Consider the following 14,477-nt stretch of genomic DNA (forward strand, 5'->3'; position numbering starts at 1 on the left):
TTTTTATACACCGCAAATTTTGAAAAAATTTTCGTCGTATATTGCTATCACGTTGGCGTCGTCGTCGTCGTCGTCCTCGTTGTCGTCGTCGTCGTCCGAATACTTTTAGTTTTCGCACTCTAACTTTAGTAAAAGTGAATAGAAATCTATGAAATTTTAACACAAGGTTTATGACCATAAAAGGAAGGCTGGTATTGGTTTTGGTCCCAACATTTTAGGAATTAGGGGCCAAAAAGGGCCCAAATAAGCATTTTCTTGGTTTTCGCGATATAACTTTAGTTTAAGTTAATAGAAATCTATGAAATTTTGACACAAGGTTTATGACCACAAAAGAAAGGTTGGGATTGATTTTGGGAGTTTTGGTTTCAACAGTTTAGGAATTAGGGGCCAAAAAAGGGCCCAAATAAGCATTATTCTTGGTTTTCTCACAATAACTTTAGTTAAAGTAAATAGAAATCAATGAAATTTAAACACAATGTTTATGACCTCAAAAGGAAGGTTGGTATTGATTTTGGGAGTTTCGGTCCCAACAGTTTAGGAATTAGGGGCCAAAAAGGGACCCAAATAAGCATTTTTCTTGGTTTTCACACCATAGCGTTAGTATAAGTAAATAGAAATCTATGAAATTTAAACACAAGGTTTATGACTATAAAAGGAAGGTTGGTATTGATTTTTGGAGTTTTGGTCCCAACAGTTAAGGAAAAAGGGGCCCAAAGGGTCCAAAATTAAACTTTGTTTGATTTCATCAAAATTGAATAATTGGGGTTCTTTAATATGCCGAATCTAACTGTGTATGTAGATTCTTAATTTTTGGTCCCGTTTTCAAATTGGTCTATATTAAGGTCCAAAGGGTCCAAAATTAAACTTAGTTTGATTTTAACAAAAATTGAAACCTTGGGGTTCTTTGATATGCTGAATCTAAAAATGTACTTAGATTTTTGATTATTGGCCCAGTTTTCAAGTTGGCCCAAATTGAGGTCCAAAATTAAACATTGTTTGATTTCATCAAAAATTGAATAATTGGGGTTCTTTGATATGCCAAATCTAACTGTGTATGTAGATTCTTAATTTTTGGTCCAATTTTAAAATTGGTCTAAATAAAAGTGCAAAGGGTCCAAAATTAAACTAAGTTTGATTTTAACAAAAATTAAATTCTTGGGCCTCTTTGATATGCTGAATCTAAACATGTACTTAGATTTTTGATTATGGGCCCAGTTTTTAAGTTGGTCCAAATCAGGATCTAAAATTATTATATTAAGTATTGTGCAATAGCAAGTCTTTTCAATTGCACAGTATTGTGCAATGGCAAGAAATATCTAATTTCACAATATTGTGAAATAGCAAATTTTTTTTTAATTAAGAGTTATCTTTCTTTGTCTAGTATAGTAAGCAAGAAATATCTGCAAGAATTTTTTTTAATTGGAGTTATCTTTCTTTGTCCAGAATCAACTTAAATCTTTGTTATATACAATATACAATGTATATTCACTTTTTACTACCAACTAATAAATTTAAATAATCTTTACCATTCAGTCATAACAAGCAGTTTTTTTACATCTAATATTTTATGATGTATTTAAATGAGTAGTAATTGTTGCAAACTCCATTAGAATATTTTAATTGAAATTAGTTTTGGAATAAGGGAAAGGGGGATGTGAATAAAAAATTGGGTTCAATTTTTCTCATTTGAAATTTCAAAAATAAAAAGAAAATTTCTTCAAACATTTTTTTGAGAGGATTAATATTCAACAGCATAGTGAATTGCTCTAAGAGAAAACAAAAATTTTAAGTTCATTTGAATACATTCATTCTGTGTCAGAAACCTATGCTGTGTCAACTATTTAATCACAATCCAAATTTAGAGCGGAATCCAGCTTGAATGTTGTGTCCATACTTGCCCCAACCGTTCAGGGTTCAACCTCTGCGGTCGTATAAAGCTACGCCCTGCGGAGCATCTGGTTAAATTTATAAACTTTTAATTATAACAAACCATTGTTTATTGGTTTATTTCCCATCAATCATTATGTCTATTTTAGTCATTTGAATTTTTATTAGAAGTAAATATATATTTATGCAATCAAGAAAGAATCCACATTTCAATAAAATAAGTTTAATTGGTTTATGTTGAAAAATAAAATTGAAAATGCCCTGTGTTGAAAAATACTTAAAAATTTGATCAAAATTTTCGATGCCTTATAACCTCTGTTTACGGGTAGACTTAACATACATAAATTAAGTCGTATAAGAAAAACAAAATTAGTTTGTTAAATTTGATGTATGCCTTTTTGTGCCTCTTTGTTATATTGGTTGTTTTTATAGTGATATTAAGATGATAACACATTATTGACTGCTGTACCCCTATTTTTGACATTTTTACTCTTTGAGTATGTTTGTTTTTTTCATTCGTCGTTTACATTGTAATGGAATTTGATGCGACTGTCATAAAAGTGAGAGGTTTATAGCTAGCTATAAAACCAGGTTCAATCCACCATTTTCTACATTAGAAAATGCCTGTACCAAGTCAGGAATATGACAGTTGTTATCCATTTGTTTGATGTGTTTGGACTTTTGATTTTGCCTTTTGATTTTTGATTTTGATTTTTGAATTTTCCTCGGAGTTTAGTATTTTTGTGTTTTTACTTTTTCAACATTTTAGATTATATTTGTTGGCACTTTAAAGCTTTTAGCTGTTGGTCTAAATTTATGTCTTACAAGGATAGTTGATAACATTTACTAGAAGATTTTTTGCATTTTTTTGTTTTTTTAAAACATGTTCTGAACCAGCAACATAATTTCTATTAGATATAACCTGCAGTTTAAATAAAATTGTGCAAATTTAGAGACTCACATTATTTAATTTGAGCTCATTTTATCCTCACAATGGAAAAGCGAGTTTCCTTCTAAAGACCTGCTGTAAATGCAATTTTCAGCAATAGAGCTTTATAAATTTTCATTTTTCCCCACCATACCTTAATATGAAATAATTCAAACTACTGTTCTAATCTTTCCATGAGTGATATCCATCACTTTGATTATTTGTAGAGAATGGTGGATTGAACCTGGTTTTATAGCACTAAACCTCTCACTTTTACAACAGTCTTATCAAATTCTTTTATATTTATAACGATGCGTGAACAAAACAGACATAATAAATAAAATAGTCATAAAATATTGGTACAGCAAACAAGCTCAAAGTATGCTATCAGCTATCATACCTTCTTCATTCTTCTGCAATTGCAAGAAAACATGATCTTGGGCAATACCGTAAATTTGTATCAGAATCAAACTGAGGAAATTGAAATAAAATTGATGCTTCAAAAAAACCCACACAGTGATTTTACAGCAATCCTATGTAAATAATTCTACTTGAAATAGATATGTGATAAGCTAGAAAACAGCACAGAGACTATCTCTGTAAATCAAATTTTATCCAGGAAACTTAAATTTAATTTAAATGTCATCAAAATGAGTATATTTATATTATTTCCTGAAACTTGAGTTGCTTGTGAAAATTGGGTTAGAAATCACTTTCATCTTGACAAAATTGAATAAAGAACATAAAGAAAGTTTTTATCTAAAGATTAATAATAAGTCAGATTTTTTAACAAACTCACTGTTTGATAAGAATTACTAGTTACATATCTGACAAATGCTGATGAAAAAAGGAAGTGACCACAACACAATTACGAGTGAACTCGTGATGACCTAATATGATCATTGACCAATAAGAAAGAGGTAATCCAATCATGCACTGGTCATCAGTAAAATTTCTCTGCACATGAAACATGTTCTTAATTTCAACAATTTTTTGTTTAAATAAGTAGGACAACTCTGACCCTTTGACCAGACTAGCTATAGAGACATCATTAATTTACAGTATAAAACAGGCTATTATTTAAACTTAGAATTATTATTAACTATGGAATTTTCATAATTTCTTGTGTTAGAAATTTCTAATAAATTCCATGTTTATTCTGTACTTAAATGGTCTGTGCTGCGCACAACACTTTCTTGTACAAAAAAGATAGTACATTTTGAATAGAATGTACTGTGCCGCGCACAACACTATCTATACAAAAAACATTATATTGAAAGTGTTATGAACCGCTCAAAACACTATTATACCAAATAAACCTGGAATTTATCAAAAATTTCCAGCACAGAAAATTATGTGAATAAAAATAATTATAAATTGATCACTCTTTATTTTTAAAAGTCTTGTAATATTAAAACATAATTATCTTCTCCATAGGCGGATCCAGGGGAGGGCCTGGGGGGTTTGGCCCTCCTTTCTTTGGAAATAATTGGTTAATTATTATAGGGAATCACTCAAGCATGACTGGAGCCCTCCCCCCCCCCCACCCCACCCCCCCCCCCCCCCCCCCCCCCTTATGAAAAGTTTTGGATTCACCACTGTTCTCTTAAATTAATTTATTCAGCTTAATTTTCAATTAGCAAATAAAATTGGTTATAAGACTGGTGTCAGCTAGATTTCTTGCGGCTGGTCTGTTCACTTTCCATTTTATGTAACTACCTAATTTTGTATGTATTAAAATAAATATTGCCTTGGGGAAATATTCATTCTCTCCATCTGTCCATCATTGCATCAGTCTATCTGTCTTTCTTCATTGTCAAATTAAAAAAAAAAAATAAGATTTTTATAGTTTTCAAGAATTACAACAAATACAACACATCAAACATACTTAACATATATAAGCAATACATTTAAATAAATATTTATTTATGACCAAAAACATTGTTGAAAGTTCTTTTTTTGGGGAAAGACGACTTGAAGCCATCAATCCCCTATGGGGTTGACCAGAGTGACATTCCCTCACATCATTCATTTTGTTTTTATAGTGTGGAAAAAAACCCATTAAATCTTACTGAGATTGATGAGATGGAGAGACACAAATGATTAGATTGGCTTTAAACACTTTTTTTTACACATTTCCCTTCTGATTCTCTCGAAATTATCGTATATTGAGCTCTCCATTACACTATTTACGTTATTTTTACAATCCGGAAAAATCAGTTTGACGAGATATTCTAAATATATCCAACCTACATTATATTTTATAGTGACGTCATTGCTGGAATGCCACACTAGGCAGAAGCAGGGATATCCGTCACTGGTTATTTAAATCATTCTCAAAGATTGTTCACTAAAATTGTATTTGTTAAATTTAAACATAATTATGTTTGCTCTAGATGATTCAAACAAAATAATGAACTATCTGGTTGTCTACGTAGGCACATCTGTTCCCTGTAAATTTTTTTAGTAAACAATGTCCTTGTCAAAATCCACTGTGATGTTATCAAATGCCACACTAAGTACAGAGTAAAGTGGGGGCATTACGACTTTATAATTCATGCATGTTTTAGCATGAATTATCAATATGTTTACTGAAATTTCACTGAATTGATGAATAATCTCTTTCATATATTATTGTCTTCAAATATATATATGCATCAGCTTCTGCAAATCACCTACATATAAAAAAAGATGTAAATTAAACCATATGATTACCACTAGATGATTACCAATGAGTCAACTCTCCATAAGAGACCAAAGTGACACAGAAATTCACAAGTATAGGTCACCATACGGCCTTCAACAATGAGTAAATCCTGTCAATCCTGGATATAAATAGTGTAGTCTTGATATGACATTAGATGAGGAATCAACCACTACTTTGTATGCAACTGTACAGCACATAATTATTTGTCTTTTCTTTTTTAACCCTTTATCAGCATGAAGCTCATGTGTCCATAAATATTATAAAAAGTTCAAATTCCATTGTGGCCTAATGTAATGGTCTGGCATAAGATACATTGTACCATCCATACTTTTTTCAGTCACTCGTTTCTATGAAAAATATTCAGTGCATTAAAACTGATTTATTAATTTATATTAATATTCCATTTTTGATATACAGTGGTGTTATGGTGACTTGAGAAACACCAGTATCACTCAGATTACAATTCTACCTTGACAGGTAAGTTTGTATTTAGCCTATAAAATACTTATTTAGCCTTGAGAATTGAAAGGTCAGTTTATCCCATTCATACACTAGAAGTTGATAAATTTACCTTGTCCAAAATTTAGGTCACTTTATTGTTATATTGTTAAAGTACAAAAGAACTCTTTATTCTGACCAATACTTAAAACTTTGTGCACTTTGATTTAATTTTTAAAAATCTGTTCATGTTGAATTTTTGGGGGTATTTTCTGCCTTTTAATTGCATATTTCTTTACATGGTAGTTTTTTTTTCAGAAATAAAAAAAAACTATTGCTTGACTTTATAGAAATTGACTATGCTTGCAGGTTATCTATTACACTGTCTTGTTTAGTTTACACCAAATCTGACAGATTATTATTTAGTTGTAAAATATTTTAAATGAGAGCTGAATTTTTTTCTATCTTTAAATGTGCATTGAAGGTTAAAATAATCATAATGTGAACAAGAATGAAGAAAATATCTTGGTCCCAAAAAAAAACCCATCATCAATCAGGATATACAATTTAAAATATTAATTTATTATACTAATATCAGTTCATATAGAATAAACTTTTAAAGATTTCATTGATTCCTATTTTATTGAAATCTCAAGCCACTGTTTTGCATTTTTACAATGTAGGTCATGTCCCAACAGAATATCAATAAATATGACAGTGCAATGTACTCTTATCACAAACACATAAGGTCACTGTGAAATAGACATATAGGGCAAGAAACAGTCAGTTATACCAAACCAGTTTGACTAGATGTCTAGTTTAAAACCAGTTTGACTAGATGTGTCCTATATTTTGACAATATAAATGACATGAGGACCTGCATGGATTTTTTTAATATTTGTAATCCTTAAATTTTTAGGGCATTTTTCTTTTAATAGCCTTAAAAATAACTCTCATTCTGTAAAATTCTCATGAAAATGATTTTACTATTTAGTCTTTCTGTTACAAGATTATTGATTCATTCTGTACATTGACCATAATTTTATCAGTCAACTTTTCAGTTATTTTGCAGGTATTCTAAATACTTTTACACCGCATTATTCTCTATTCTTTATTTTGTTGTTCATTTTCTCTATGCTCTAATTTTTTTGTTGCCTTTACATGTATTCTCTATTCTGTAAACCCCATTCTGACCCTCATAGGTAAACTTCTATTGTATGAATGGGATAAACTGACCTTTCAATTCTCAAGGCTGAATAAGTATTTTATAGGCTAAATACAAACTTACCTGTCAAGGTAGAATTGTAATCTGAGTGATATCGGTGTTACTCAAGTCACCATAACACTTTAATTGAACATAATGCAGACATCAATCAATTATGTGTTAATCTTAAAACACTATTTGTCTACTCTGCATGGTCACTGTGACTTGACATCAGTTCAGCTACATTTGTTTTTGCATGCTTTCATAAACTGTTTAAATTTGTTAACAGTTACGAATTGGATAGTGGTTGTATGGTAACATCAAGATGTCACAGATCCCAAAAAAAGAACGAAAGTCCACATGAAATTGAGGTAATGAATATAATTCATCCTACCATAATGTGTCTTAAAACCAAACAAAAATAGGTTTTAAAAACAGAATCATTTGAAAGGTGTTTCTTTTTTTCATGTAGGCTACCACATTATTCTTTAAAGAAGGGCAGCAGCACCAATGAGACAATTCTCTATCCAAGACAATGTAGTTCAATCTGCAGTATGTGGTCTCAATGTAGAACTTAACTCTTACAAAGGAGCAAGCTATTTACTGCTATATAAGGTCCTATTGTTATGTTTTGTATTTAAAACTATTTCAGGTTCATTAGTTGTACTGCTACTTTGAAGGAAGGTGATAATATCAACTAAACTGTTCGATGCTGCATAATCTATATTTACAAACCTTGTTAGTATAACGTATTACACTTACCACTGGTAAGAGATTGAGGTTCAAGTCCTCGACAGGGAGTATATAGATGTGCATTTATTGTGTTGACAGTTTGAGTTTTTGTTTTAATAATATTGGTCCCAAAAAAAATATAATCACCTACTTGTTAGTTTTATAAATTAACTAAATATCAGCATTCTCTTTGTCATTACTTTTGTTCATTTATCAGTGAGTGACCTTTAGGTTTTTATTTACTGAAAATATCACCCTTATAGTTCTAAAGCACACGAGTTCAAATCAGATGAGATGATGACCATAATTTGAAGCCCTTCTCATTGTGTAATTGTCATTTTTCTATATACAATTTGTATTGTTTATGTGTGATTTTGTCACATACACATAAAGGGCTTATTCACCAACCAAGAACCAACTTTTTACATAATTTGGCATAACGGTAATAGACGTATACTGAAAAAAAAACCAATAACCCACACTCAATTATTAAACTATCTTTCATATCATCCCACATAAAGTTTATTAAAACAGCCAATGTCCCTTTTTTTTTTACCTGATTTTGATTTGTTATTCTAACAAGCCCAAATGACAGAAAGCATATAAGCACAAGATATAAAATTTAGATTTACCTGTCTCATACCTAACATTTGACACTACCAGTAAATAAATTTTGATGAAGTCTATATGTATTTGTATTCATGTTGTATCTTTAATATTACATACACATTTTTGGTATGTCAGGCATATAATGGATAAACAAAGAAAACTGTTTTCTGGTTTGAATTGTTTTACATTGTCATATCATGGTCCTTTATAGCTGAATATGCGGTATTGGCTTTGCTCATTGTTGAAGGTGGAACCGTGTCTATAGTGGTTTATGTCTGTGAACAGTTGTCTCATTGGCAATCATACCTAATCTTCTTTTTAGGTTTAGAAAAAAATGAACATTAATCATTTGACAATTTGTGTCTTTTTTTGTTTTGTAGATATCCTTAGTGGAAGGACCTGCTTTAGAGTCCAGTAATTGCTCCTGTGCTATAGGAAAATCAGGTACATGTGGCCATGTAACTGGTCTTCTTTACACATTGGCACACATGAAAGTTTCAAATCTCAAATCAATTCCATCGGACATCCTGAAGAATTCTTTGCCTCAGACGTGGCATATACCAAGAGGTGAGAAACTGAAAGGCAGCCAAGTTGATGATTGTGGATACAATTCTAAATCTCCTTATAGGCAACCCCGTGGTCTCCGATCAACTCTATACAATCCATCAAAATAGATTTTTCACCTGTAACAGAATTATGTGAAGTAGTTGCCAAAGTTGACAGCAGTATCTTAATGCTTTCTGTCTGCAGCAGTTCTAGCCAAGAAACCAGAGACACAAAATTTGGTAAATTTCCTACAGGGTCTGCAATAGGCTACCAACAAAAGCTGTCATCCTATTATATAGTAAATATCCTAGATGAGGACTTTCCAATACTGCCAGTAGATAACGTCATGATAAACACTTTACAAGTTGCATTAGACAGGAATTAAACTACTAGCTTCATTGCAATTCAAGTCATTATGGATGAGACAAGGACAATAGAAGTGATGACAAGACTCCAGAGTAATGATCCAAGGTTGGATGCTGTTTGTCGAGACAGTTTGACAGCATCAGTTACTGGTGACATAGTTATTATTTTTTACCTATTTAAAGGAGCTCATTAACATACAAGACTTCTTTGCCTCAGAAGTGGCATATACCAAGAGGTTAGAAACTGAAAGGCAGCCAAGTTGATGATGTTGTTGTTTGTGGACACAATTCTAAATCTCCTTATAGGCAACCCTGTGGTCTCCAATCAACTCTATACAATCCATCAAAATAGATTTTTCACCTGTAACAGAATTATGTGAAGTAGTTGCCAAAGTTGACAGCAGTATCTTAATGCTTTCTGTCTGCAGCAGTTCTAGCTAAGAAACCACAGACACAAAATTTGGTAAATTTCCTACAGGGTCTGCAATAGGCTACCAACAAAAGCTGTCATCCTATTATATAGTAAATATCCTAGATGAGGACTTTCCAATACTGCCAGTAGATAACGTCATGATAAACACTTTACAAGTTGCATTAGACAGGAATAAAACTACTAGCTTCATTGCAATACAAGTCAGTATGGATGAGACAAGGACAATAGAAGTGATGACAAGACTCCAGAGTAATGATCCAAGGTGGCATGCTGTTCGTCGAGACAGGTTGACAGCATCAGTTACTGGTGACATAGTCAAAAGGAGAGCTGGTTTGTTTTCTACCAAATAATACACCATGCGTTGTTCAATTCTATGCATCGTACTTGTGATAATCTTTTCATAAATAGTCTCCATCTGTCTGTGAAAATAAATGTAATTTAGAAATGAGGTGAAATATGAATACTAGTCTTATTTGACATAATTGTATCGCTATACATGAAAAAGTATTTAAAGACTGCACATGATTTCATTATTTTTGACCTATTTAAAGGAGATCATTAACATACAAGTTCATTGTTGAAGACTCTACATCAACTGTTGAAATAAAGAACTCAACAGGAATAAAAACCATTGTCACATATCAATTTTTTTCATTGCATTTTGTGACATTTTGATGTACATTAACTCCATATCCTGTTATATCCTATAAAAGACAGACAATTGAAAAATATAAGATAATTTTATTAACTAGAACAATTTCAAAAAATTTGAACCAACAAAATTATCATAGAATTAAACTGGTTATATAGAAGTTTGATTAACACTTATTTTGATCATTGAGAAGTTTAACATCCCCTTACAAACAACACAACCGAATTAAAACTTTTAGCTGATTTTACAGAGTTATCTCCCTGTAGTGTTAGGTACCACCTTAAGGTAGATTGAAACCATTTGGTTTAGCATCTTGCAAAATTGAAAATTACCAAGCTACAGTATGCATGTATTTGTCTACTAGTAACACTTTTATTCATAGATATAGGAGGATGTGGTGTGAGTGCCAATGAGACAACTCTCCATCCAAATAACAAATTAAAAAGTAAACCATTATAGGTTAAAGTACGGCCTTCAACACGGAGCCTTGGCTCATACCGAACAACAAGCTATAAAGGGCCCCAAAATTACAAGTGTAAAACCATTCAAAAGGGAAAACCAACGTTCTAATCTATATAAACAAAACAGTCCATTTAAGATATGTCCATATTTTATTATCATTTTTTTCTCTCCAGATAATGAACCGTTAGTAGCCAGACTAAAAACAACAAGAAAGGTGGTGACAGAGACCATATGTCATGGGTTGACGTTTGAGGCTGTGGTTGCAGATTCTTATGCCAAAGTAAGGGTATACAAGAGTGCACATACTGAAAGGACTCACTATCTGTATTTACCATTGATATTATGTTGATAGTCCTAAAATACCTTACAATCATTCAATATGCTATAAACAGTTAACCTATTTTTCTTATAGTTTCTAAGAAACAGATTTAACCATGAAAAATAAACACTGACCAATGATCCATGAAAATAAGGTGAACCCAAGGTCACATGAACCATTCCAGACAGACATGTAAAGCTTACAATTCTTCCATACAACACATATAGTTTACCTATTGCTTAAAGTTGAAATACAGGCCAAAACAGAAAACCATAATACTGAGCAATGAACCGTAAAAATGAGGTCAATGTAAAATGAAACCTGTGAGCCTAACATGTACATCATAATAGTTATCAAAAGTACCGGGACCATAATTCCATACGCCAGACGCGCGTTTCGTCTACATAAGACTCATCAGTGACGCTCAGATCAAAATAGTTAAAAAGCCAAACAAATACAAAGTTGAAGAGCATTGAGGACCCAAAATTCCAAAATGTTGTGCCAAATACGGCTAAGGTAATCTACTCCTGGGGTAAGAAAATCCTTAGTTTTTCGAATAATTCAAAGTTTTGTAAACAGAAAATTTATAAAAATGACCATATAATTGATATTCATGTCAACATCGAAGTGCTGACTACTGGGCTAGTGATACCCTCGGGGACGAAACGTCCACCAGCAGTGGCATCGACCCAGTGGTGTAAATAGTTATCAAAAGTACCAGGACCATAATTCCATACGCCAGACGCGCGTTTCGTCTACATAAGACTCATCAGTGACGCTCAGATCAAAATAGTTAAAAAGCCAAACAAATAGAAAGTTGAACAGCATTGTACATCATAAAATATTTCTTAACACCAAGTAGTTAACCTATTGCAATTTTTGCATTTAGTGCACAAAAAAAAAAGACCAAAATTCCAAAACCTAACTATGACCACTTAACCATGAAATAAAGGTCAGATGACACGTGACACTTGCCAGTTGGACATGACACCTTAAGGCTTACAGTCCTTCCATACACCAAATGTGGGTATTCATCTTGGTATCTATTGTTGAGTAATTGATAAGTCTTCCAATTTAGTGTTATTGACACATTTGTCACTCGTCATGTTTTTATTATCAAAATCATGATTCGTCACTCTGCTAATGTCATATATGACATTCGTCAAAATTTAATGGTTAAAATCGTGATTTTAAAAAAGAAGATGTGGTATGGTTGCCAATGAGACAACTATCCACAAAAGACCAAAATGACATAGACATGAACAACTATAGGTCACCGTAAGGCCTTTAACAATGATCAAAGCCCATACCACATAGTCAGCTATAAAAGACCCAGATAAGACTGTCACGGAATAGAAGTTCCTACATAATATAAGTTCCAAATGGAAAAAATATTCCGGAATATTACTTCCACAGGAATAAATATTTCAGTAGATGTTCCTAACGGAATAAATAGTATAGAATATTTGTTCCATCAGGTACAGGTATTATGACATTGTTTATAATAAAGTTTCCATTGGAAATTCTGTTAGGTGGAACAAATATACGTTGACCAGGGTTGGCAAAGTATTACCCGCCCGGGAATTCCCGGGTGGGAAAACCCGGGTTTTCCCGGGCTGGGCAATACTCCCAGAAATTGGTAATAGTGGGCAATACTGGGCAATATGATTTTCTATGCTTATTTTAACACTAAATAGTGAAGACTTGGCACAGTTTCATAGTATAACAACTAAATATATACTATTTATACAGATAACCATTGACAGTCATTTCTAGAAGATTGAAATGTAAATTTCATTCTCTTCTCTATTAATTCTATATATGTAGGCAGAACAGAAGATTTGTACATTTAAAGATACCTTTTTAATTACCAAGCATTGTTTTAATAATCCAAACTTTGAAACATGCATTTTATTGCAGTGTTTAAGTGACTTGTTAATTCTATTTGTTATACATTCATATTGCTAAATAAACACCCTAAGGGGTCATGCCAATAAAACTTATAGAATTATAAGGGCTGATTATTGTTACTTAAACAAATGTGTTCTAATCTGAATAATTACTAATCAATTAGTGACATTATTTAAATGTAATTTTTCTTACAAGTACAATTGTTAATTCTTAAACAATGTTAAATTAGGAGTTATATTTATTTGGAGAAAAAACAATTTTTTTGCTCTATATTTACCATGTTTACAGTTTGCCAATCTAGACAAATGCTAGACAAACAAAATAGGGTATATATATCTTATTATATGTTTAACATTTGTATTTATCACTGAATCCTCTTTAAAATTCAGACAAGTATTTTATATTACCCAGTATTGCCCAGTATTACCCACTAAAACCCAGTAAAACCCGGGTTTTCCCAGTATTTCCCACTGGGCTGGGCAATACTCATAAAACCCGGGTTTTTGCCAACCCTGACGTTGACAAGTGTATGTAAAACAATTCAAACGAGAAAACTAACGGCCTTATTTATGTAAAAAAATGGACGAAAAACAAATATGTAACACTTAAGGTAGCACAACAGTCTAACAATGATTTTTTGAAGATATTTTGTTATCACATAATTTTGAAGTTAGTACTATTCTACACAGTTTGTTAAAATCCCAAAGTCATTATCATATCACAACAGGGAGTAAATTGATAATTGACTTATGTAAATAAAAGCACATGGTAAATAATCTAAATATATAGGCATTTGGGAGGGGCTAATATGTCAATCATCTGTTGATGCCAGTGTCCAGCTGTTAATCCCTGACCACAAGATAAATATTGTAGTCTTATCTCATTGTTTTGCAACAAAAATAATTTATATAACAGGGAAGTGAACAGAGAAAAAGAAAAAACTAAAGGGAAAAAAATCTACCAAAAATTAAAAAAAATACTATGGAAAAGAGGGGGAAAGTATTAAAAGCCTCTGACTGCCTGTATAAATTTATTCCCTTGGTCTTCTTCATTTGAATACAGTTTTATGCATTTTAACTTATTATCAGTTTATGTGTAATTTTTCAGTTCCATATTAAATTTAAAAAAATCATAGGAAAGGTGTATTTTAAAGAAGAGGATGGTCTAACCTTTGATCTTTCTATGAACATGTTTTTTATGCACACTTTTAATGTTCTAGCTTTAATATTTCAGACATAGTTTATTTCCTTTTTTTAAAATTCAAATGAAAATTATTCTTTATAT

The 14,477-nt window shown here is 31.7% G+C and overlaps 2 protein-coding genes across 2 annotated transcripts in view; both read left to right on the top strand.

The window, feature by feature from the left end:
* Nucleotides 1-14,477, top strand: part of LOC134711162 (eIF-2-alpha kinase GCN2-like) — a 145,289-nt gene that overhangs the window by 70,200 nt on the left and 60,612 nt on the right. The window lies entirely within an intron of this gene.
* Nucleotides 5,289-12,260, top strand: LOC134709388 (uncharacterized). The gene is made up of 5 exons (XM_063569556.1): nt 5,289-5,341; nt 7,454-7,535; nt 8,886-9,162; nt 9,868-10,179; nt 11,137-12,260. Exons 1-5 carry the CDS (start codon nt 5,289-5,291, stop codon nt 11,310-11,312), a joined length of 900 nt encoding a protein of 299 aa, XP_063425626.1. The 3' UTR covers nt 11,313-12,260.

Source organism: Mytilus trossulus, chromosome 3, assembly GCF_036588685.1.
Source record: "Mytilus trossulus isolate FHL-02 chromosome 3, PNRI_Mtr1.1.1.hap1, whole genome shotgun sequence".
In the NCBI taxonomy this organism is placed as follows: domain Eukaryota; kingdom Metazoa; phylum Mollusca; class Bivalvia; order Mytilida; family Mytilidae; genus Mytilus; species Mytilus trossulus.

Coding starts and splice junctions, on each gene's coding strand:
- LOC134709388 (XM_063569556.1), top strand. CDS start 5,289: ATGTCCTTGTCAAAATCCACTGTGATGTTATCAAATGCCACACTAAGT. Junction 5,342..7,453: donor AATGCCACACTAAGTACAGA/GTAAAGTGGGGG, acceptor ATTTGTTAACAG/TTACGAATTGGATAGTGGTT. Junction 9,163..9,867: donor TGGTCTCCGATCAACTCTAT/ACAATCCATCAA, acceptor AAGAAACCACAG/ACACAAAATTTGGTAAATTT.